General features: G+C 51.7%; 1 protein-coding gene across 3 annotated transcripts in view; it reads left to right on the plus strand.

Moving 5' to 3' along the window:
• Positions 4,527 to 22,263, plus strand: part of TJP3 (tight junction protein 3) — a 30,298-nt gene continuing 12,561 nt past the window's right edge. Inside the window, exons 1-5 of one of the 3 annotated variants that reach the window (XM_018050840.1) lie at positions 4,527 to 4,736; positions 20,235 to 20,291; positions 20,407 to 20,516; positions 21,180 to 21,282; positions 21,530 to 21,878. In XM_018050840.1, the coding sequence (XP_017906329.1) occupies positions 20,244 to 20,291; positions 20,407 to 20,516; positions 21,180 to 21,282; positions 21,530 to 21,878 (610 nt within the window). In that variant the 5' untranslated portion in view covers positions 4,527 to 4,736; positions 20,235 to 20,243. Of the gene's footprint in view, positions 4,737 to 15,140; positions 15,349 to 15,718; positions 15,856 to 20,234; positions 20,292 to 20,406; positions 20,517 to 21,179; positions 21,283 to 21,529; positions 21,879 to 22,263 lie in introns of those variants that run through there. The other 2 variants (XM_018050838.1, XM_018050841.1) reach the window with 2 other exon arrangements.

Here is a 22,263-nt window from a genome sequence, read left to right on the forward strand (position 1 = left end):
CGGTCCTGATTCATTTTGAATCTGCCTTGAGAAAAGATTTATATCCATGGTTCTCAAAGCAAGGTGCCCGGACCTGCCCCCATCAGCATCCACCAGGAGCTTGTTAGAAATGCAGGTTCTCGGCCCACCGCCCCCCTCCGCCCTGCCCAGGGCTCCTGGATCAAAACCTCGGGGTGTGGGGACTCATAATCTTTCGCTGAGTCTCTCAAGGCGTTTCGGATGCCTGATAGAGTTTGAGAACCACTGACTCAGACAACTGGAAGTGCAGAGGAGGGGCCAGGATCGGGATGGGGCAGCGGCTTTTGCTCCTCAGGCTTCATTCTCCCATGTCCCTGCTCAAAATTCCCTTTTTGCAGGATGGGAAACCAAAGCTGCCGCGACTGGGATTGGTAGCCTGGTTTCGGGCGCCCCCTGGTGGCCATAGAGGCTATTACCTTCAGTACTGGGTCCTGCAGGTTGTTCAGTCGCTCAATGCTCAATGGCCTCGGACTCTTTGCAGCCCCATGGACTGCATGCAGGCCCGGAGTTTGCTCAAACTCATGTCTGTTGAGTCGGTGATGCCATCCAGCCATCTCATTCTGTCGTCCCCTTCTCCTCCTGCCTTCAATCTTTCCAATGATCAAGGTATGAGACTTTCCAATGAGTCTTTCCATCAAGGTCTTTTCCAATGAGTCAGCTCTTCACATCAGATGCCCAAAGTATCGGAGCTTCAGCATCAATCCTGCAGGTAAAAGGGACTTAATGAGTCTTTCACTCTCTCCCCAAACTTCCCCATATTCCTTCCATTCATTCATTCATTCACTTCACAAATATTTATTAAACACCTGCTATGTACCAAGCACTGTTCTATGCCACAAGGACACACGAATTCAGTTCAGTTCAGTTCAGTCGCTCAGTCATGTCCGACTCTTTGCAACCCCATGAATCGCAGCACGCCAGGCCTCCCTGTCCATCACCAACTCCCAGAGTTCACTCAGATTCATGTCCATCGAGTCAGTGATGTCATCCAGCCATCTCATCCTCTGTCATCCCCTTCTCCTCCTGCCCCCAATCCCTCCCAGCATCAGAGTCTTTTCCAATGAGTCAACTCTTCGCATGAGGTGACCAAAGTACTGGAGTTTCAGCTTTAGCATCATTCCTTCCAAAGAAATCCCAGGGCTGATCTCCTTCAGAACGGATTGGTTGGATCTCCTTGCAGTCCAAGGGACTCTCAAGAGTCTTCTCCAACACCACAGTTCAAAAGCATCAGTTCTTCGGTGCTCAGCTTTCTTCACAGTCCAACTCTCAGATCCATACATGACCACAGGAAAAGCCATAGCCTTGACTAGATGGACCTTAGTTGGCAAAGTAATGTCTCTGCTTTTGAATATACTATCTAGGTTGGTCATAGCTTTTCTTCCAGGGAGTAAGTGTCTTTTAATTTCATGGCTGCAATCACCATCTGCAGTGATTTTGGAGCCCCAAAAAATAAAGTCTGACACTGTTTACACTGTTCCCCATCTATTTCCCCTGAAGTGATGGGACTGGATGCCATGATCTTCGTTTTCTGAATGTTGAGCTTTAAGCCAACTTTTTCACTCTCCACTTTCACTTTCATCAAGAGGCTCTTTAGTTTAAAAAAAAAAAAAAAAGAGGCTCTTTAGTTCTTCCTCACTTTCTGCCGTAAGGGTGGTGTCATCTGCATATCTGAGGTTATTGATATTTCTCCCAGCAATCTTGATTCCAGCTTGTGTTTTTTCCAGCCCAGCATTTCTCATGATGTACTCTGCATAGAAGTTAAATAAGCAGGGTGACAATATACAGCCTTAACGTACTCCTTTTCCTATTTGGAACCAGTCTGTTGTTCCAAGTCCAGTTCTAACTGCTGCTTCCTGACCTGCATACAGATTTCTCAAGAGGCAGGTCAGGTGGTCTGGTATTCCAATCTCTTTCAGAATTTTCCACAGTTTATTGTGATCCACAGAGTCAAAGGCTTTGGCTTAGTCAATAAAGCAGAAGTAGATGTTTTTCTGGAACTCTCTTGCTTTTTGCATGATCCAGCAGATGTTGGCAATTTGATCTCTGGTTCCTCTGCCTTTCCTAAAACCAGCTTGAACATCAGGGAGTTCACGGTTCATGTATTGCTGAAGCCTGGCTTGGAGAATTTTGAGCATTACTTTACTAGCATGTGAGATGAGTGCAATTGTGTGGTAGTTTGAGCATTCTTTGGCATTGCCTTTCTTTGGAATTGGAATGAAAACTGACCTTTTCCAGTCCTGTGGCCACTGCTGAGTTTTCCAAATTTGCTGGCATATTGAGTGCAGCACTTTCACAGCATCATCTTTCAGGATTTGAAACAGCTCAACTGGAATTCCATCACCTCCACTAGCTTTGTTCGTAGTGATGCTTTCCAAGGCCCACTTGACTTCACATTCCAGGATGTCTGGCTCTAGATTAGTGATCACACCATCATGATTATCTGGGTTGTGAAGATCTTTTTTGTACAGTTCTTCTGTGTATTCTTGCAACCTCTTCTTAATATCTTCTGCTTCTGTTAGGTCCAGACCATTTCTGTCCTTTATCGAGCCCATCTTTGCATGAAATGTTCCCTTGATATCTCTAATTTTCTTGAAAAGATCTCTAGTCTTTCCCATTCTGTTCTTTTCCTCTATTTCTTTGCACTGATCACTGAAGAAGGCTTTCTTATCTCTTCTTGCTATTCTCTGGAACCCTGCATTCAGATGCTTATATCTTTCCTTTTCTCCTTTGCTTTTCGCCTCTCTTCTTTTCACAGGTATTTGTAAGGCCTCCCCAGACAGCCATTTTGCTTTTTTGCATTTCTTTTCCATGGGATGGTCTTGATCCCTGTTTCCTATACAATGTCATGAACCTCCCTCCGTAGTTCATCAGGCACTCTGTCAGATCTAGGCCCTTAAATCTATTTCTCACTTCCACTGTATAATCATAAGGGATTTGGAATAAGCAAGACCAAATTCCTACCTCAGAGAGGAACCATCTAAGGGAACTCCCTGGTGGTCCAGGGGTTAGGACACAGTGCTCTCACTGCCAAGGGCCACGGTTTGATTCCTGGTCAGGGAACTAAAATCTCACAAGTTACTTGTGTGGCACAAAGAAAAAAAGAGAGAGAGAGAGAGACATCTAGGAGAAACAGATAAACAAGCAGACAACACTCAAGGCATTTCAGCTGTTAATAAATACTTTAAAAATAATAAAGATATTGTACAGCAGCAAGAGAATGTGATCAAAAAAGGCTCCTCAGTTGATATGTGCTTTTTGTTGTTGTTTAGTCACTGAGCACTTATCCCAGTGTTTTCCAGTAGAACTACAAGGTGATGTAAAATTTTAAATGTCATTTAAAGTTTTCTAGCAACCACATTTCTTAAGAAATTAAAAAAACCTGGGACTTCCCTGGTGGTCCAGTGGTTAAGACCCTACAGTTCCAATGTAGGGGGTGTGGGTTTCATCCCGTGGTCAGGGAACTGAGATCCAACATACTGTGGGGGATGCCCAAAAATTAATAAATAAAAATAAAACAAGCAGGTGACGTTACTTTTAACAATATATTTCATTTAACCCAGTACATTCAAAACCATTGTCATCTCTACAGGGAATCGATGTGTAAAACTAATGAACTATTTTAGGTTCTTTTCTGCAGAGCGGCTCTTCCAAATCCTGTGTGTATCTCACCCAGCTCTCATTCATTCAGACCAGCCACCTGTGGGTAGAGATTAGAAAGTGCTGCGCTGCTGTGTGCCCAGCAAAGCTCTGAGCGCTTTATGGACCAACATTCATTCAGTTACTCAAGGAAACAGCCCTAGGAGCAGAAGCCAGTGTTGTTTCCGTTTTTAAACATTTTGCCCTTGTTTGTTTTTATTGGAGGGTAGTTGCTATACAATGTTTCATGTTGTTTCTTGTTTTGGGGGGTGGGGGTTGATTTTTTTGTTTTGGCCAAGAGGCGGGGAACCTGGAATTCCAGTTCCCTGACCAGAGATCGAACCCATGACCCCCTGTATTGGGAGCACAGTCTTAACCACTGGACTGCCAGAAAGTCTCTGTTTCCATTTTTTTGAGAAGAGGAAACTGAGGGGGCCCCATGACCTGCCCAAAGCTGCCCAGCTGGGAAGTGATAGAAAATTCTGAGTAGGGATTCTGCCACTCATGTGGGGGTAGAGAAGCAGATTTTGTGCTCAGATCCTCAGGAAGGGAAGGAGTAGTCCCTCCACCAGATGCGAGACAGTGCCTGGAGGAAAGCAGGGGGAGCGATGGGGAGGGGGGTGAGGGGGGACCGTGCGAGGGTGCGGGCGAGGGTGCACCATTCATTCACTCAGTTCTAAATTTATTCTACCAATGTCTTCCACCTGCCACATGGGCCCATCTCTTGCTGATGCCAAGGGCTTGGCGGTAGTCAGTGCAAGTGGAATGGGACTGGGCATCCCTGGCTTCCGGGCAGGCAGGGGTTAAGGCCAGCGGCTCCCACGTGAGTGTACCTTGCGACAGAACCGCACACCCAACCAGGTCTCTCTCACTCTCGCCAGTCGGCTTGTGGTTGTCGCCCTGCTGGTTCCCCCTGGCACGGGACTGGCCAGTCTGTGGCCACCACAGAGAGGAAAAGTTGGGCAAACAAGTGGGCAGGCCAGAGCCCAAGCCTCAGGTCCCCTCCCCGCCCCTGATGCCAGGCGGACATCCAGGCCCTGACTGCTGCTGCCTGCCCAGAGGCCACCCAGCCTCCTAGACAGGTGAGTCCCCCACCCCGATCGGCCTACCACCCCAAAGGTACTGTCCAGATGGGGCTCCCCACCATGAGGTCCCGGGCCCCTGCCACCTCCCCCCACGACCAGGCTCCCGGGAAATCGGGAAACCGACACTCCTGTGTGGGCATTTGACATAGTTTCTAAGGGATTATCTGGCCGGCAGTTACTGCCCCTGGCAGCCTGCCCAGGGCGCCACAGCCACAGACTTCAGAGGGTCATTGTTGGCCCAGGCTCTTTCAGGAAGGCTGAGGGGGTACCAGCTGGCCTCTGATCCCCCAAACTGAGGAGAGGAGGTTGGCAGGGAGGTGGCAGGTGAGACAAACTAGCACCTGGTTGGTATCTGGACCTCCTGGAACTTCTTAAGAGGCCCCCAAGTTTTCAAACAGTTGCATCTCGTCTCCCTCCACCCCTGCTGCTGGAGCCGGGGGCGACAAGGGTCCTGGGGGAGGAGGGCTTATCTCCTTATCTCGATTTCTTCTCTGGGTGAAATCTTCCTATGGAGAAATGAAGCAATGAGTGGGTGGATGGTTTTCAGGCAAAGGAAGATTAGACCCTCGAGAAGACAAGAGTCCCGTGGCAGGAGATTTTCTGGGTCATTTTCTCCCAAAAAGTGCAGGACAAAGAGGGTGTCCTAGCCAGCCAAGTGTCTGATTGCACCTCAAAGCTCTTTGTCCGAGACGAAGAGGGCCCTCTGCGGCTCAGAATGCATGAGTGTCCCAGTTGCAGGGTAAGGGGGTGGGGGGCAGCTGGCATTTGGAGTCACTCCTGGGAAACAGAGATGCTAAGATTCAGGGTCTGAGGGGTTAGGAGGGAATATACCTCGGCTGGAGTTTGGATAGAGAAAAACCCATGGCATCAGAGAGATCTGACTTCAGTTTTCTACTCTGTGAAATAGGTATAATTAGAGACACCATGTCACAGGGCTGCTGAGAATGGCATATGCTAGAGCATGTAATAAATTCCCAGTCATGCAAGGGACAGGGTAAACTGCCCCCCACCAAAATCAGAATGCCAAACCAGGGGCAACATCTCATTGCCTTCCTGTTTTGCACAGGTCAAATCCAGGCTCAGAGAGGGGCAGCCACCTGCCCCGGGCTGCACAGGGAAGTAGTGCCGTCAGCCTGATGGGAGTGACGATGCGGAGAGTGGGGGAGGGGTGGGGGCTGCCTAAGCCCCCCACCAGCCAATACCCCAGTTTCAGCATCTTGTTAGAGTCCTCCCTCCCTGGCTCAGGGCTTCCTTATGGCCCCGGTTCTGAGAAAAGTCCACTGCGGGAGTCTGGGTTCCTGTTCTTCCTCCTCAGGTCTGGCCTGGTGCCAGGGAAGCTGTGTTTGCTCAAGGCGGAGCCTGACACCCTTTGGAATGGGCTGAGGTTAGCCAGGATCATGCCTGGGAGGAGGGGCTGCCCAGGGAATGAACCTGCATTTAAGGAGCACCCACTACTGTGTGCTGAGTGCTGTTCCCGGTCTCGGGGATCCAGGGGGCAATCAAGAGAAACAAAGATCCCGGCTCTTGTGGGGCTTGTGTTTTGGTGGAGGAAGACAGACAAGAAACAAGAGACAATGAGGAAGTAAACTACATCCTGGGTTAGAAAAGGGTCAGTCTCACAGGAAAAAAAAAAAAAGAAAGAGGTACAGCTGCTACTGCTGCTGCTAAGTCGCTTCAGTTGTGTCCGACTCTGTGCGATCCCATAGACCGCAGCCCACCAGGCTCCTCTATCCCTGGGATTCTCCAGGCAAGAATACTGGAGTGGGCTGCCATTTCCTTCTCCAGTGCATGCATGCTAAGTCGCTTCAGTCATGTCCGACTCTGTGCAACCCCATGGACAGCAGCCCACCAGGCTCCTCTGTCCACGGACTTCTCTAGGCAAGAGTACTGGAGTGGGTTGCAGGGATAGGAGTAAAACAGGCAAGGAAGTATTTCACAATCTTAAGTAGAAAGATCAGGGGAGAACTCGTTGCTTTTCAGCTGCTCCATTATGTCCAATTCTTTGTGACCCCATGGACCTCTGGCAGCATGCCAGGCTTTCCTGTCCTTCACTATCTCCTGGAGTTTGCTCAAGCTTATGTCCATTGAGTCAGTGATGCCATCCAACCATCTCTTCTCCTGTTGCCTCATTCTCCTCCTGCCTTCAATCTTTCACAGCATCATGGTCTTTTCCAATGAGTCAGCCCTTCGTATCAAGTGGCCCAAGTACTGGAGCTTCAGCTTCAGCATCAGTCCTTCCAATGAATATTCAGGGTTGATTTCCTTTAGGATTGACTGGTTGGATCTCTTTGTAGTCCAAGGGACTCAAGAGTCGTCTCCATCACCACAATTTGAAAGCATCAGTTCTTCAGCGCTCAGCCTTCTTTGTGGTTCAACTCTCACATCCATACATGACTATTGGAAGAACCATAGTTTTGTTGGCTCAGGGCGACAAAGTAATATCTCTGCTTTTTAATACATTGTCTAGGTTTGTCATAGCTTTTCTTCCAAGGAACAGACGTCTTGTAATTTCGTGAACTCATTGAGAAGGGGACATTTGAGCAGAGACTTGAATGGAGCAGTTGGGGGAGGGGCATTCCAAGCGCAAAACACAGCCTGTGCAAAGGCCCTGGGGCAGGATTGTGCCTGGTGGAACAGCTGGGAGGCCTCTGTGGATGGACAGAGGGGAGAGAAAGAGACATGGGGAAGGCCTGGAGGGGACTGGACAGGTCCTGCAGGACGTTGTGAGCCTCTGGAAGGACTCTGGCTTTTATGCTTAGGGAGGTGGGAGACCTGGAGAGCTGTGAGCAGAGGAGGGGTGGGGCCTGACTCTGGCGCTCACGGTTGCCGTCTGGTGGCTGCTGCAGGGAGGACAGACTGGAGGGTGAGGATGGAACCAGGGACCTGCTGGTCCAGGTGGGCGAGGATGGGGTGAACCAGGTGGAGGCTCAGAAGGAGAAAGAAGTGGGAGGATCCTGGACACATTTTGGGAGAACTAAGAGCATTTGCTGACATATGAAAGACAGGGTTCAGGGTGATTAGGAAGAAAAGTGGGAAGAATGTTCTGGGACTTGAAGATGTAAACAGGTAAGAGGGAGTAGGTGGAAATTTCTTGAGGGAGGAGCCTTGGATGCTAGAGGGAAGGTTTTCAGTGTAATGGAGGTAAGGGATTTTTTTTTTTTTTCAAAAAAATATAAAAGCATGACTATAACATAAAACAAACAAGGCCTTCCCTGGTGGTCCAGTGGCTAAGACTTCAGGAGTTCCCAACGCAGAGGGCCTGGGTTCAATCCCTGGTCAGTAAACTAGATCCCACATGCTGCAACTAAGACCTGGTGCAGCCAAATAAGCAAAAATAAATATTTAAAAATAAAACAAACAGTGCTTTATGAGTTTACTTAACTCATTAATTAATATGGGAAATAATAAGATCTTACAGCTTGTTTAAAGGAGAGACTATTATGAAAGAACACACACAGGCAATCAAGGCTGAAATGAAATAACAAATAGTTCTAAAACTGGTCAATAACCACAGGACAACAATCAATAGTCTCCACAGGACAAAATTCATTTATACGTCTATGGACAAGAATCATTTGCAATGTTACAAGTTTCCTGCAACTTTGTTGTTGTGAAGTCCTTAAGTCATGTTCGATGCTTTTGCACCCTTGTGCACTGTAGCCCGCCAGGCTCCTCTGTGCATGGGATTTCCCAGGCGAGAATACTGGAGCGGGTTGTCCTGTCCTCTTCCAGGGGATCTTTCCGACCCAGGGATCGAATCCAAGTCTCTCTTGTGTTGGCAGGTGGGCTCTTTACCACTGAGCCTCCAGGGAAGCCACTCCTGTAATTTACAGGGATGTAAAAAAATTTGAAGACCATAAGAAGCTCAGAAAACTAAGAGGAGTGCCCAGAGCCTGGCATTGATCAGATGCTCAATAAATATCCTTGACCAAAGGCTAGGGAACTATGGAATGTTCTTGAGCTAAAGCCACAGCTTTTTAGCCACACACTAATTGCTGACACTGTTCTGTTTATTCATTTATTTTGGTCGAGACACACAACATGTGGGATATTTGTTCCCTGACCAGGGCTCAAACCCACATCCCCTACAGTGGAAGTTCAGAGCCTCAACCACTGGACAGCCAGGGAAGTCCTCAGACTATTACTGGCATGTCTGTTCTGAAAGTCTGTGAGCCCTACTTCTGCAGTGTCCTGAGTTCCTAGTATAGTGCCTGGTATGCAGTAGGTGCTCCATAAAGGAGTGAATAGCTCATGGGGAACCACCCAAGATTCTGAGCAGGGTAGAAAGACCAGTACTGTGCACTTTAGAAGGACAGATTCCAGCTGTGGCTGGCTCAGTCACAAAGCAGATAAGACTCCTAGCGAACTGGGGGTCACGAGGGACCTTTCGTGGGACGTGGTCGCAGGAGCTGGCAGGGGCACAGGTGCAGAAGTCAGACTGGAGACAGGGATGCAGGTATCAGGGGTGTGGGCGCTTCCCTCAGCCATTGCACCAAAGGATGAAACCTCAAAGTGGACATTTCTGTGGGTGGTCCCTGTCCAGCCCTGGGGGACAGCATAATTCACTTCATTTTTTCCTCCTAGGGGCTTATTTCCCTCCTCCTAACCCAAGTTGGGATGGAGCCACAGAGCGCCCAGGTGAACCTTTCTGTGCGTTTGCTGTGTGCCAGCTGAAACCTTCCCAATCACAGCGCTCACAGGCAGAAGCAGGTCCCACTATACAGATGAGAAAACTGAGGCTGGAGGCAGAGGGGCTGGGATTCTCAACAGGCACTGCTCTGCCCGCTGCGGTGGGCCTCCTCCCACCCAGGAGGCAGGCGATTGGAGAACACTCTCTGTGAGGCCCCCTGCAGCTGCCCCCAGAAAGGTCTTCACCCCCTCTACTTCCAATATCAAAGTGCTCTCCCCAAGGTGCTCCAGCGCCCTCACGGTGCCAACCGCTGGGACATACCTCAGTGCTGGGAGCATCCACAAGCCGGCCGCACCCCAGAATCTGCCCTTCCTCCCATGCCTTCTGCCTGAACCCATAACCCAGTCTAGGCACGAGGAACGCACTGGACACACCCCAAATGAGGAGTAGCGTGCAAAGCCCCTACCTGATCTCCTCCAGACTGGAAAGGTCCAAGGAGCAAGGGGGAGTGGTGCCTGAGGGGATGTGAGGACCGGACACAGCGTGAGATGCTAAATGGGGTCCTGGGGCAGTGAAACCTGAACGCAGCCTGGAGTGGAGTTAGCATTGATGAGACTGTGGTTTCTTAGTTTTGGCAGCTACATCGTGGTCATGTAAAAATGATGTTGGGACAAACTGGGTGAGAAGCATAGGGGGACTCTGAATTACGTCTACAACTTTTCTGTCAATTTAAAAATGGTCCATGAAGTTCCCTGTTGGTCCAGTGGCTAGGCCTCCCCTTTTTCATTGTCTGAGGACCTGGGTTCAATCCCTGATCGGGGAACTAAGATCCCACTAGAGGCACGGCCAAAATTAAATAAATTAATTAACAGGTCCAAAATAAAATTTTTTTTTTTTTTTTTGGCATCGCAGCTTGTGGAATCTTATTTCCATGACCAGGGATTAAACCTGGGCCCTCGGGCACTGAAAGCGCAGAGTCCTAGTCACCTGATGCCAGGGAATTCTCCCCAAATAAAACTTGATTTAAAACGTTTTTTTTTTTTTTTTTGCAGGGCCTCTGGGTTTGGGATCGCAGCTCCCCTAGCTTCTGCCCTCCACTCAGTCTGTCGTCCTAGCAGTGGGCCACCAGAGGGCGCCAGTGGCCCTCTGAATCAGGCCCTGGCCCCCACTCCTGGGTCCCACCTCCCTGGGGCCAGAAGCCCCTGTCTCCTCCCTGCCCTCCCCTCCTCCTTCTCTCTCGCTCGCTCACTCTGTTCCAGCCACTAAGTCTTCCTCACTGTTCCTCCAACATTCTAGGCCCAGTCATGCCCCAGAGCCTTTGCACTGGCTGTCCACCCGGCTCTCCCATGGTGCCTCCCTTACCTCCTTCAGGTCTAGCTGTTACCTCCTCCCAGATCCCTCTCACTTAGGTCACTCCTATTAATCTCAGTAACACCTCCTCAGAGAAGCCCTCCAGGAGTCCCCAGACCAGCTGTGTCTCTGTGCAGGTGCTCTCAGAAATCTGGATTGGACATTTTATTTCTGCTATCTGAAGATTAGACCATTGTCTGTCTTCCCTGAGGGCCCTGGGCTTCCTTTTTTGGTTGTCATTCAGTGATCAGTAGTGTCCGACTCTTTGCGACCCCATGGACTGCAGCACGCCAGGCTTCCCTCTCCTTCACTATCTCCTAGAATTTGCTCAGACTCACGTCCACTGAGTCAATGATGCCATCCAACTGTCTCATCCTCTCCTCCTGCCCTCAATCTTTCCCAGCATCAGGGTCTTTTCCAATGAGTCGGCTCTTTCCATCAGGTGGCCAAAGTATTAGAGCGTCAGCATCAGTCCTCCCAATGAATATTCAGGGTTGATTTCCTTTAGGATTGATTGGTTTGATTGCCATGCTGTCCAAGGGACTCCCAAGAGTCTTTTCCAACACCACAGTTCGAAAGCATCAATTCTTCGGTGCTGAGCCTTCTTTAGGGCAGGGTCTGCCTGCGTAGGAGCTGGGTGTACACAGTGGGTGCTCAGTAATTGAATGAGCCAGTGCCCAGCCAGGTGGCTGAGCAGCTTCATTCTTGGGTTCTGGTCAGACCTGTTTGACCACAAATAAGACCTCCGCCTCCTGCAGCCCTGCAAAGCAGCCTCCACAAGGGAGACTTTAAGCCTCAGGTGTGAATGACCACCACTCCCTCCCTCCAGGTTCCCACCCTTCCTGGTGGCCACCACTCAGGGAGACCTCAGCCCTGTCCCCACCCCATTTGAGCCTCAGTTTCCCCCTCGGGGGCTCAGAAGGGGCAGAGCAGGGTCATCCCCCAGGTTCCTAGTATCCTCCCCTCCCACAACATCACTTCAGGGCATGTGCACATTGCCTCCTCCTGGTGGTAATCAGCACTGCAACTTCAGGCGGGAATTCCTTATGCCCTCACCTCCTCCTTCATCTGGTGCATAACAAGGGCTTGAAATATTTTTTTGCATGAACGACTGAATAGGTGAGAAAATGAATGCATGAATGACGCTCCCTCTGTGAGGTAGCACTGGATGCACCCTTCTCCAAAGCCCCGAATCTGAGTACAGGTTATCTCATGGGTACTGGGGAGCCGCTGAGTGTTCTTGAGCAGGGAGTGAAGTATGTGAGCTGGCTGAAGGAAGACCATGTGTCTTGGGGTGGTTACCCCCCTTTGTAGAGGGCTTTAAAGTGGGGTTTCTGTACCTCAGCATTATTGACTTTTGGGGCTGGATGGTTCTCTGGGGTGGGGCTGTCCTGGGCACTTGGCAGTGGTGAACAGCATCCCCGGCCTCTGTCCACCCGTGCCAATAGGAGTGTGTGCATGCTCAGTTGTGTCCAAATCTTTGCGACCCCATGGACTGTAGCCTGTCAGGCTCCCTCTGTCCATGGGATTCTACAGGCAAGAAAACTGGAGTGGGTTGCCACTTCCCCCTCCAAGGGATCTTCCTGACCCAGGGATGGCACCCACGTCTCCTGCATTGCCAGGTGTATTTTTTACCACTAAATCACCTGGGAAGCCCATTCAATGCCAACAGTGTCTACTAAACATGTCTTCAGATATTGAAGTGGGAGTTTGAGGGGGAGTGAGGGGTAAATCACCCTGCATATAGAGTGAAGGGTGTGGCATCAAACAGCCAAATCCAGCTCTTCTAGTTGGGCCGCTACTTGACACATCTGGTCTCAGTTTTCTCAGCTGCAAATGGGCGCATGGACACCTGTGTGACAGTGGTTGCAGCAAAGCTAACACTCCTTAAGCAGTCTACTTGTCTGATTTTGCCAGACCTACATCCCAATCAGTAACTCCTCCCCAGTAATTGTAGCCGCGAATTCCTATATACATGTGGCAGTGGAGAATTTATTTATGTTTTTTCCTGTCACTCATTGAAGCAAATATAAATCTATTTTTAAAAAAAGTTTGATCTTCTTCTACCTAAAATCATTTCATGTTTGGCTCAAGGTCACCTGTTGGTGGTCCAAGGTCACATTGGAAAAGGCTGAGGCTGGCTCAGATGGTAAAGAATCTGCCTGCAATGCAGGACACCTTGATTTGATCCCTGGGTTGAGATCTCCTGGAGAAGGGAATGGCTACCCACTCCATTGTTGCCTGGAGAATTCCATGGACAGAGTAGCCTGGCGGGCTACAGTCCATGCAGTCCCAAACAGTTGGACACGACTGAGCAACTAACACTGATTTACTTATGAGGGTCCAGATACATCCTTAGAAGGGGGCTCTTGCAAAGGGTTATTGCCTTAGAAGCCTTTGGGCACCCTTAAGGGGTTAATTTTGGCTAACTGGGATCTCTAGACTAGTGTTCTGGGGAGAGGTGAGATGTCAACCTTGGGAGCCTCAGAGGTTTTGATTGTATTCTTGCACATTTGGCAAATTCTTATCCAACCTTCTTGCTGGGCTCGATGAATCACAAGCTGAAACTGAGATTGTCAAGAGAAATAGCAACAACCTCTGATAGGCAGATGACTCCACCCTTATGGCAGAAAGCGAAGAGGAACTAAAGAGCCTCTTGATGAAAGTGAAAAAGAAGAATGAAAAAGCTGGCTTAAAACTCAACATTCAAAATACTAAGATGATGGCATCTGGTCCCATCATTTCATGACAAATAGATGGGGAAACAATGGAAACAGTGATAGACTTTATTTTCTTGGATTCCAAAATTACTGCAGACAGTAACTGCAGCCGTGGAATTAAAAGACACTTGCTCCTTGAAAGAAAAGCTATGATAAGCCTAGACAGTGTATCAAAAAGCAGAGATATCACTTTGCCAACAAAGGTCTGTATAGTCAAAGCTGATTTTTCCAGTAGACATGTATGGAGGTGAGAGTTGGACCATAAAGAAAGCTGATCACAAATTGATGCTTTCAAACTGTGGTGCCAGAGCAGACTCTGGGGAGTCCCTTGGACTGCAAGGAGATCAAACCTGTCAGTCCTGAAGGAAATCAACCCTGAATATTCAATGAAAGGACTGTTGCTGAAGCTGAAGCTCCAATACTTTGGCCACGTGATGAGAAGAGCTGACTGATTGGAAAAGATGCTGGGTAAGACTGTGGGCAAGAGAAGGGGATGACAGAGGAAGAGATGGGTGGAGAGCATCATCGACTCAATGGATGTGAGTTTGAGCAAACGCAGGGAGATGGTGAAGGACAGGGAAGCCTGGCATACTGCACTCCATGGGGTGGCAGAGTCGGACACAACTTAGTGACTGACCAACAACAGCAATATTCAACGTTCTAAACCCCAGTGGCAATGCCCCCTCCTCCAGGAAGACTTCCCTGATCCCTAATTTCCCCCTCTGCCTCCCCTCTTCCCCCAATCTGGAGGTTCTTTCTGCCCAGTCTTGACTGGATGAGGCTGGGAAGGGGTGTCTATGCCCAGGTTTGCCCCTTCAACCTTGACCTGGGTGGGGCAAGGAAACAGTTGGGCCTCAGGGTCTATTTTTTTTTAAGCAAGAAGGAATGTGAGGGTAGAGCCAATGATGGCTCCACCCACCCAGGTGACTTTCTCCCTTCCACACCCCCAGGTAGAGGGCTTCCTGCTCTGGTCCAATTATTCCTAGACAGGTCCCTTGAGGGTGAGTCAGGGGGTGGAGAAAGAAGCATGACCTTTACTCCAAGAATCTTAAAGAATTTCCTTGTCCCCGCTGTGTGCCCTTCCTAGCTGGGGACCCAACCCAGGGCTAGGTGTGAAAACAGGCTGATAATACTGGATTCTGGCCAGGCCCAGAGGTGACCGCTGTGCACCTTCTGGATCCTCCACTGTAGGGGACATCAAAAGGGAAGTCTCATATCAGCTTACACTTTCAGAAAGTCCACACCCCACACCCTACCCCAGGTTTCTCTGGGCCTCAATTTCCTCTCTAAAATAAACTCCCCAAAATGAAAAAATCAAATAAAATCGGGTTAACTTGCTGAAGATGAGGTGACTGAGAAAGATCAGCCCTACTCTTGGGAGGTGTCTGACCCTTGGCTAGCTCCTAATCATAACACGTCTCTCTACAGAATCTCAACACGCATAGGTTTTCCTGGATGAAACCCCTTCCAAGGCGCAGGCTCCGTTCCAAACGCGGCCTTAATCCCTGCCTGGTCTTTCTTGCAGCCTCGCCTGGCGGGTCTCCAACCCGGCCGCCGGCTAGTGCGCAGCTGGGCGGAAAACGCGGCCTGGAATTCCCACCCCAGGGCCTGGATCCTGTGTTGGGAGGGGTGGCGGGGTGGGAGCGAAGGCAGCCAGGGCGGCGTCCCGGAGGCGTGTCGGGACAGAGGCGGGGCCGAGAGGGGACTCAGGAGGAAGAGGTGCAGGTGCAGCCCTGGCGGCGGAGCGGGCGGGAGGAGGGCAAGTGCTGGACACCTGCTTCGCCGCGACCCTCCCCAGCCTCCTCTCGCACGCCAGGGTGGGGTCCAGTTTTGACTGTTTCTAGGCCCCCCGCCCTGGGCCAGAGGCGCTGGACAGCCCCCAGGGTGGACTATGGCGGTGAGATTCCAGGCGAGTAGCCCGCGGAGGGCTGGAGGGGGGAGGGGACGGAGGTGGGGTCGGGGCTGGTTCCGGGACCCGGGACTCCAGATCACCCCCGTCCTAGGTAACAGATGGGGAAACTGAGGCCCAGGAGAATGTGGAAGCTAGCGCGGGGGGAGTGTCTGCGCCCACTGGCCTCCACCGCTGCCTCCGGGGGCTCCCTCTGCCCCGGGTCTGCCTCCCTTAACAGATAGCGTTCGTGTGTGTACTAGGTCACTTAAGTTGTGTATGACTGTTTGCAACCCAGGGGACTGTAGCCCGCCAGGCTCCTCCGTCCCATGCTCTTCTCCAGGGGATCTTTCCGACCCAGGGATGGAACCCGCGTCTCTTATGTCTCCTGTATAGGCAGTCGGGATGTTTACCACCAGCTCCACCTGGAAAGCCCCTTAGCAGGCCGACCTGTGTTCAAATCCCGATTTTTCTGCGTAACTTTGAGCCAGCCAGTGAGTCCACGCCTTTGAGAACCTCGTCTATAAAGTGGGTGATGGTCACTTTATAGAAGGGCGTGGGGAGGATCCTAGGAGGGGGGAAAAATGCTCCTGGTACATAGTAGGTGTGCAGTTTCCCAGGGGGATGGGCCGAGTTGAGCTTGAGCACTAAGGGTGGGACGGTAGGCAGGGACTTTGTGGGCTGGAACGGCTTTGGCTAAGGCAGTGAGGCTGTGAAAGAAGGGATCACCATTTATTGAGTGTCTGCTGTATACAGAGTCGTTAACTTGGGGGATCTGGCTTGAGAGCCCAGTTTTGCTGCATCGGGCAGGCCGATCGGGGCTGGGGCCGGGAATCCCCGTGGCTCTGTGGCGAGGGGGATGTGCTTCGTTCTCTAGTGTTGGAGCTTGAACCGGCTTTCTCACACCCACCCTTCTGCGTCTCAGGTCGGGCCCCAGAGGGGTAAACAGGTGAACAGGCTTGGGAGATCTGTGGCTGGCCCCAGGCCAGACCACCCGAGGCTCTAGGGCCGGGAAGTTCTTTCTCCTTCCCGGCAGCAAGAAGCAGCTCCCAGAATCCCGTCCTCAACTCGAGTATTTGTGGTCCCCTCCCCTCCCCCACTCCGACCCCCGCTGTGGTTCCCAGAGGTGGGGGCGGCGAGGGGGAGAGTGATCAGCAGCCTGGCAACCACGTGCCCGGGCCGGTGTGACTCGGTAAGCCCAGTCCCCTCTGGAGGCCTCTGGTCTCCGGTGTTTCTGTTCCGCGCGTGGCAAAGGGCGGGGATGTAGGCCCGGGCCCCGCCCCCTCGGAGCTCACCTGGAGGGGGGCGGGGCTGAGGAGGCTAGGAACTCTGGACGTACATGCAGGTGGTTGTTCAATTGCTAAGTCGTGTCTTACTCTTTGCGACCCTATGGACTGCAGCACATCAGGCTCCTTTGTCCTCCACTGTCTCCCAGAGAACCTAGTGGAGTTCCTGGCAAAATCAGCCTTTTATTCTACCATTAGAGCATTCCTCAAACTACCCCCCGCACGCTGTCCTGTGGGGACAATGATGGGATCCCAGGGCCCCCAACCCTGCCTACCAGGAATCCCTAGACTCAGGGGTGTAGGGGAGAAAGGTGGACTGGGACCTCGCAGGCCTCAATAATCAGAGGCAAGAAATGTGTGTGTCTTGCGGGGGTGTTGAGGACTTATTTCCTGAAGGAAGACACAGTGCCCCTGGGGCTGTGAAGGATGAATAGGAATTTGCCAGGGAGTACAGCATGTGCAAAAGCCTGGAAGGGAGGCTGATTGGAGGACCAATCAGCAAAGTACCCGGAGAGACAGCCCCGCCGAGCCTTCACACCCAAGAGGAAAGATCAGAAAATCACAAATGGATGATTAAACAGGGTAATTGAAGATGGTTTTGGATGCCATGAGTAAAACCTAATAAATAAAGCAGAAGAATGGTAGGATGCCAGCCAGAGAAGATTGGCTAGTCTGGGAGGTCTTCCTGGGGAGGTGGCATTTGAGCTGAGACCCAAGTGTCAGGGGACAGCTGTATGCATGTTGGGAGGGTGTCCAGGCACAGGGGTCAGGCGGGGAAAGGTTGGGGGTGAACTAAGCTGAGGTGGGCTGTGACCCTATGGGTGTCAGAGAGCCTGCCCGTATCCATGGAGGCGAACCTGCACAAGCCAGAGCAAGCCACGGCCACCTGTGCCTGCCCCCTCAGGGGCTGTGATTCCCTGGGGGCTGATTCTTAAAATAGAGCCAGCAACTCAAAATGCAAGGGAATCATTTAATGACACCAAACATAAAATCAGAGCAAGTGATTTTGTTCCAAAAGATTTTGTTCCAAAAAATTAGTTTAGAAGGAAAAAAAAATAAAACAGAAGGATGCTGGGACCAGGTAGTTGAGAGCAAAGGCATGGGACAGACTGCCAAGGTTCACGTAGTGCTGCGTGACCTCTAGTAAGTTACTGAGCCTCTCTGGGCCTCCTTTTCCTCCCCTGTGAGGCAGGAAGGCAGGAACCGAAGCAGTGCCGCTTCCTGAGGTCCTCAGGGGTGAAGGAATGGGTACTGCATAGCGCTCGCTGGCAGCTCATGAGATAGTGTTGCTTATTAATGTTAAACAGAGGAGAAAGGTCATTATTATTCTCACTACAACCACTGCCGTCCCTCCAGAGGCTCCCACTGCTATTTGTGGGAGACTCCAGGCCCGCTTCTCACACCTCAGCACTGAAAGATGGGGCAGCGGGGGTGAGGGAGGTACCCATTGGACAGATGGGGAAGATGAGGCTGGAGAAGTACCACCACAGCCTGTCAAGTGCACACTGGAGGATTTGAATCTTGGTGGTGCAAATCAGACCTGGCTCCCAGGAGGGCTCATGAGGCCCCGCCCTTGGCTTTGCTCCCCTCTTCTCCTCGGCTTCCTACCTCCCTGGAGCCTGGAATGCTGCTCTCTCAGGAACCTCTAAGAAAAGGCAGGGAAACACCACACACTGCACAGGGAATCCCCCCACACCTGCTATCCTATGTGAGGAGGGGGCATCATTTCTACAAGGCCCCCCAGGGGCAGCAGCACATCCAGGTAGAAGTAAGGGATAGGTGGGGGCCACATACCCCCTTTTGTTGGCTGCGTGACTTCTATTCCCAAAGCCTATGATCTCGTCTGTACCCTGGACTTGAAAATAACAGAAGCCATGCCTCCCAAGCCCTACACTCCGATTCCTCTGTTGTCTTGGCAAGTGACTTTCCCTCTCTGGACCCAGCTTTCCTCATCTGTGATTGTTGTTCAGTCACTCAGTTGTGTCCGATTCTTTGCGACCCCATGGACTGCAAGCATGCCAGCCTTCCCTGTCCTTCACCATCTCCCAGAACTTGCTCAAACTCATGTCCATTGAACTGGTGATGTCATCCAACCATCTCATCCTCTGTTGTCCCCTTCTCCTCCTGACTTCAGTCTTCCCTAGCATCAGGGTCTTTTCCAATGAGTCAGCCCTTCACATCAGGTAGCCAAAGTACTGGAGCTTCAGCTTCAGCATCAGTCCTTCCAGTGAATATTCAGGGTTGATTTCCTTTAGGATTGACTGGTTTGATCTCCTTGCAGTCCAAGGGACTCTCAAGAGTCTTCTCCAAACAGTTCAAAAGCATCAATTCTTCGGCATTCAGCCTTCTTTATGATCCAACTCTCACATCCATACATGACTACTGGAAAAAAATCATATAACAGATGAATAATAGAATATCTGTTAACAGAACACCTAAGAGTGAGCAGACTAAATGAGATCTTACTGGAAAAAGCCTGGCGCAAAGGAAGCACTTCATTCAATCATTCCATAGACAGAATCCGAAGCAGATAAAAATCTCCACCCTCCGAAGCAGACATTCTAGAGGGAGAAATGCAGTGACCACATATTTAAAATTCAGAGAATGTCAAGGGATCACAGGTTCTGTGAACTGGGAATCAGGGCGAGGCAGATAAACTGGTCTGTTGTAGGCTGGGGAGGGGCCAGTTGCAGACTGGGTGGCTGGGAGAAGGAAGTGAGGGAGGAAGCCAGGTAGAGATCGCTGGTGGACGAGAGTTTCAGGCAGAGGAGAAAGTGTGTGCAAAGGTCCTGGGGCAGGACCAGGCCTGGCGTGTTGGAGGAATGGTGAGGAGGCCTGCAGGTCTGGAGCAGAGTGAGTCCCTTGTGCCTGTGGGCCTTGCTCAATGCCCCCAGGAACCGAGTCACATCTCCCAGAGGGAAAGCAACAAGGACTTGCCCCTTCTCTTTTTCCATTACAGTTCAGCACCATTAACATCTGGGAAAGGATCATTTTTTCCTGTTTTTTTTTTTTTTTCCTGTATTTCTGGTTGCTCTGGGTCTTTGTTGCTATGCGCGGGTTTTCTCTGGTTGCGGCAGTCAGGGGCTATTCTTCATTGTGCTGCACGGGCTTCCCACTGAGGTGTCTTCTCTTGTTGCAGAGTGCAGGCTCTAGATGCGTGGGCTCAGTAGTTGTAGCGCACGAGCTTAGTTGCTCCCCATGGCATATGGGATCTTCCCGGACCAGGGATCGAACCCATGTCCCCTGCATTGGCAGGCGGATTCTTATCCACTGTACCACCAAGGAAGCCCATGGATGATTCTTTATGGTGGGGTCTGTCCTGTGCACTGAAGGAATTTGAGAAGCACCCCTAGCGCCCCCCACTCGATGCCAGGAGCACACCTAGTTGTGGCAACCACAGATGATCCCAGATACCACACAGTGTCCCCTGGAGGAGGCAGAACAGTTCTGGGTTGAGAACCACTGACTGAAGTCCACTTTGCAGATGAAAAAACTGAGGTCTCAGGAGAGACTGCAACTAGCCCACAGGCTTGGGCCAGGAGAGTGTCAGAGCCAGGCTCCCCACCCAGGTATGGAGACCCCTGAATCCCCACACCCACCTTCCCTGTCACCCCCCTCCAGGTGCTGGACATGGAGGAGCTGACCATCTGGGAACAGCACACTGCCACGATCAGCAAGGTGGGGCCTCCCTCTCCCTTCACGGGCGCCAACAAAAATGGTGGGCTGGTCCCCACAGGATGGCCTTTGCCCCAGTGAAAAGCAAAATTGCGTTCTATTTCTCATCCCCTCTCAGGACCCCCGCCGAGGCTTTGGCATCGCAATCTCTGGTGGCCGAGACCGGTCCAGTGGATCTGTGGTTGTGTCTGATGTGGTGCCTGGAGGGCCGGCTGAGGGCTGGCTACAGTAAGTGTCAAGGCAGCTGGGTTACAGGGGACAGGCATGTCAAGAAGGAGGGACCTACATGGACCAGAGTCGGGAGGCTAAAACATGTCTGGCACCTTCCAGCTCTGACAACACAGGACTGGAAGCTGGCAGCAGGACTGACTGTTCTCGGGGTCATGGTGGCCCTGGAATGCTCCTGGAGCAAATATCCTGGAAACCTCTTTTTGGCTGGAGGGAGAGTGACCCAGTATCCTGAGGTCTTGGGGGCTGGAGGCTCCTGGGAATTATTTCGGGAAAAATGGTTCTTGGGCCTGAGTGGTTGACAGGTGACATGATACTCAGAATCAGGGGCCAGCTTCAGAGAGAAATAGAGTGTGAAACAGAGAGAGAAGGGAAGAAAAGCACGAAGGGGGGGGCCTAGAGAAAAAGTAGGGGGTGTGGAGATGCCAGTTGCAATTGCTTCTGTTTCTGTTCTACAATTGCATGTCATTATTATTTGATCAGCCCCACTTTACAGATGAGGAAACTGAGGCCCAGAAGGATGTCTTTGTGAGCCTGGGGACACTGATGGTTTGGAACCAGGCCTTATAGAACTGGGGGTACCTGCCAGGGGCCCTCAGGGAAGGCCTGGGGAGAGGGGCTCCCAGCAAGGCCTCCTCCCTGAGACCTGGCCTTCTCCCTCAGGACAGGGGACCACATTGTCATGGTGAATGGGGTCTCCATGGAGAGTGTCACCTCCACCTTTGCCATTCAGATACTCAAGACCTGCACAAAGATGGCCAACATTGTGAGTGGGAGGGGCAGCTCCTGCCAGCAGCACCTCTGTCCTGGCTGAGTCCCCCACCCCACCCCCCAATTCCCGATCCTGTTGCCCATGGGCAGATGAATATAAGCTTCCCCGAGCCAATGGAATTGTGTCCCCATTTCACAGCTTGGATGTTGAGGCTCAGAGGGACCACAATCCCCCAGGGCTGCCCAGGGGATGGGCCAGAGCCTTGAACTGGCCCCCCACCCACCTCTGCCTCCCTTAACAGACGGTGAAGCGTCCCCGGAAAGTCCAGGTGCCCGCCACCAAGGTCACTTCTGCCCCGGGACACCAGGACTCAGATGAGGAAGACAGGCTGCGGCGTTTGGAGGAGGCTGACCACGGCCGGGGCTACGATGGGGACACGTCCAGCGGCTCTGGCCATTCCTGGGGCAAGCGCTCCCGTCGGCCAAGGGCAGGTCGCCGGAGCTGGGCCAGCAGCCACGGGTGCAGGAGCCCAGGTGGCGGCTCCGAGGCCAACGGGCTGGCCCTGGTGTCTGGCTTCAAGCGGCTGCCGCGGCAGGACGTGCAAATGCGGCCCGTGAAGTCCGTGCTGGTGCGGAAGAGAGAGAGTGATGGTGAGCCTTAGGGCTACGTTTTTGGCAGGGGTCTTGGAGTCCCTGGGAAAGGGCCACATTGCTGCCCTGACATTCGGTCCTGCGTGGTGTGTGGTCAACAGAATGACAGCCCCCAAAGATGTCCACGCCCTGTCCCAGGACCTGTGACATGTCACCTCACGGGGCAGAGGGGACTCTGCAGGTGCAATTAAGCTAGGCCCCTGAGATGGGGACGACCCTACATTCCCTGGGGCCCCAGTGTCTTCACAGGGTCCTTAGAAGAGGGAGAGGGAGGATCAGAGGCAGAGCGAGACGGGAGATGCTGAGCTGCTGGCTGTGAGGATGGAGGGAGGGGCCACAAGCCAGGTGGTGCCTCGAAGCTGGGAAAGGCAGGAGCCAGTGCTCC

Source organism: Capra hircus, chromosome 7 (genome assembly GCF_001704415.2).
Source record: "Capra hircus breed San Clemente chromosome 7, ASM170441v1, whole genome shotgun sequence".
NCBI lineage: Eukaryota > Metazoa > Chordata > Mammalia > Artiodactyla > Bovidae > Capra > Capra hircus.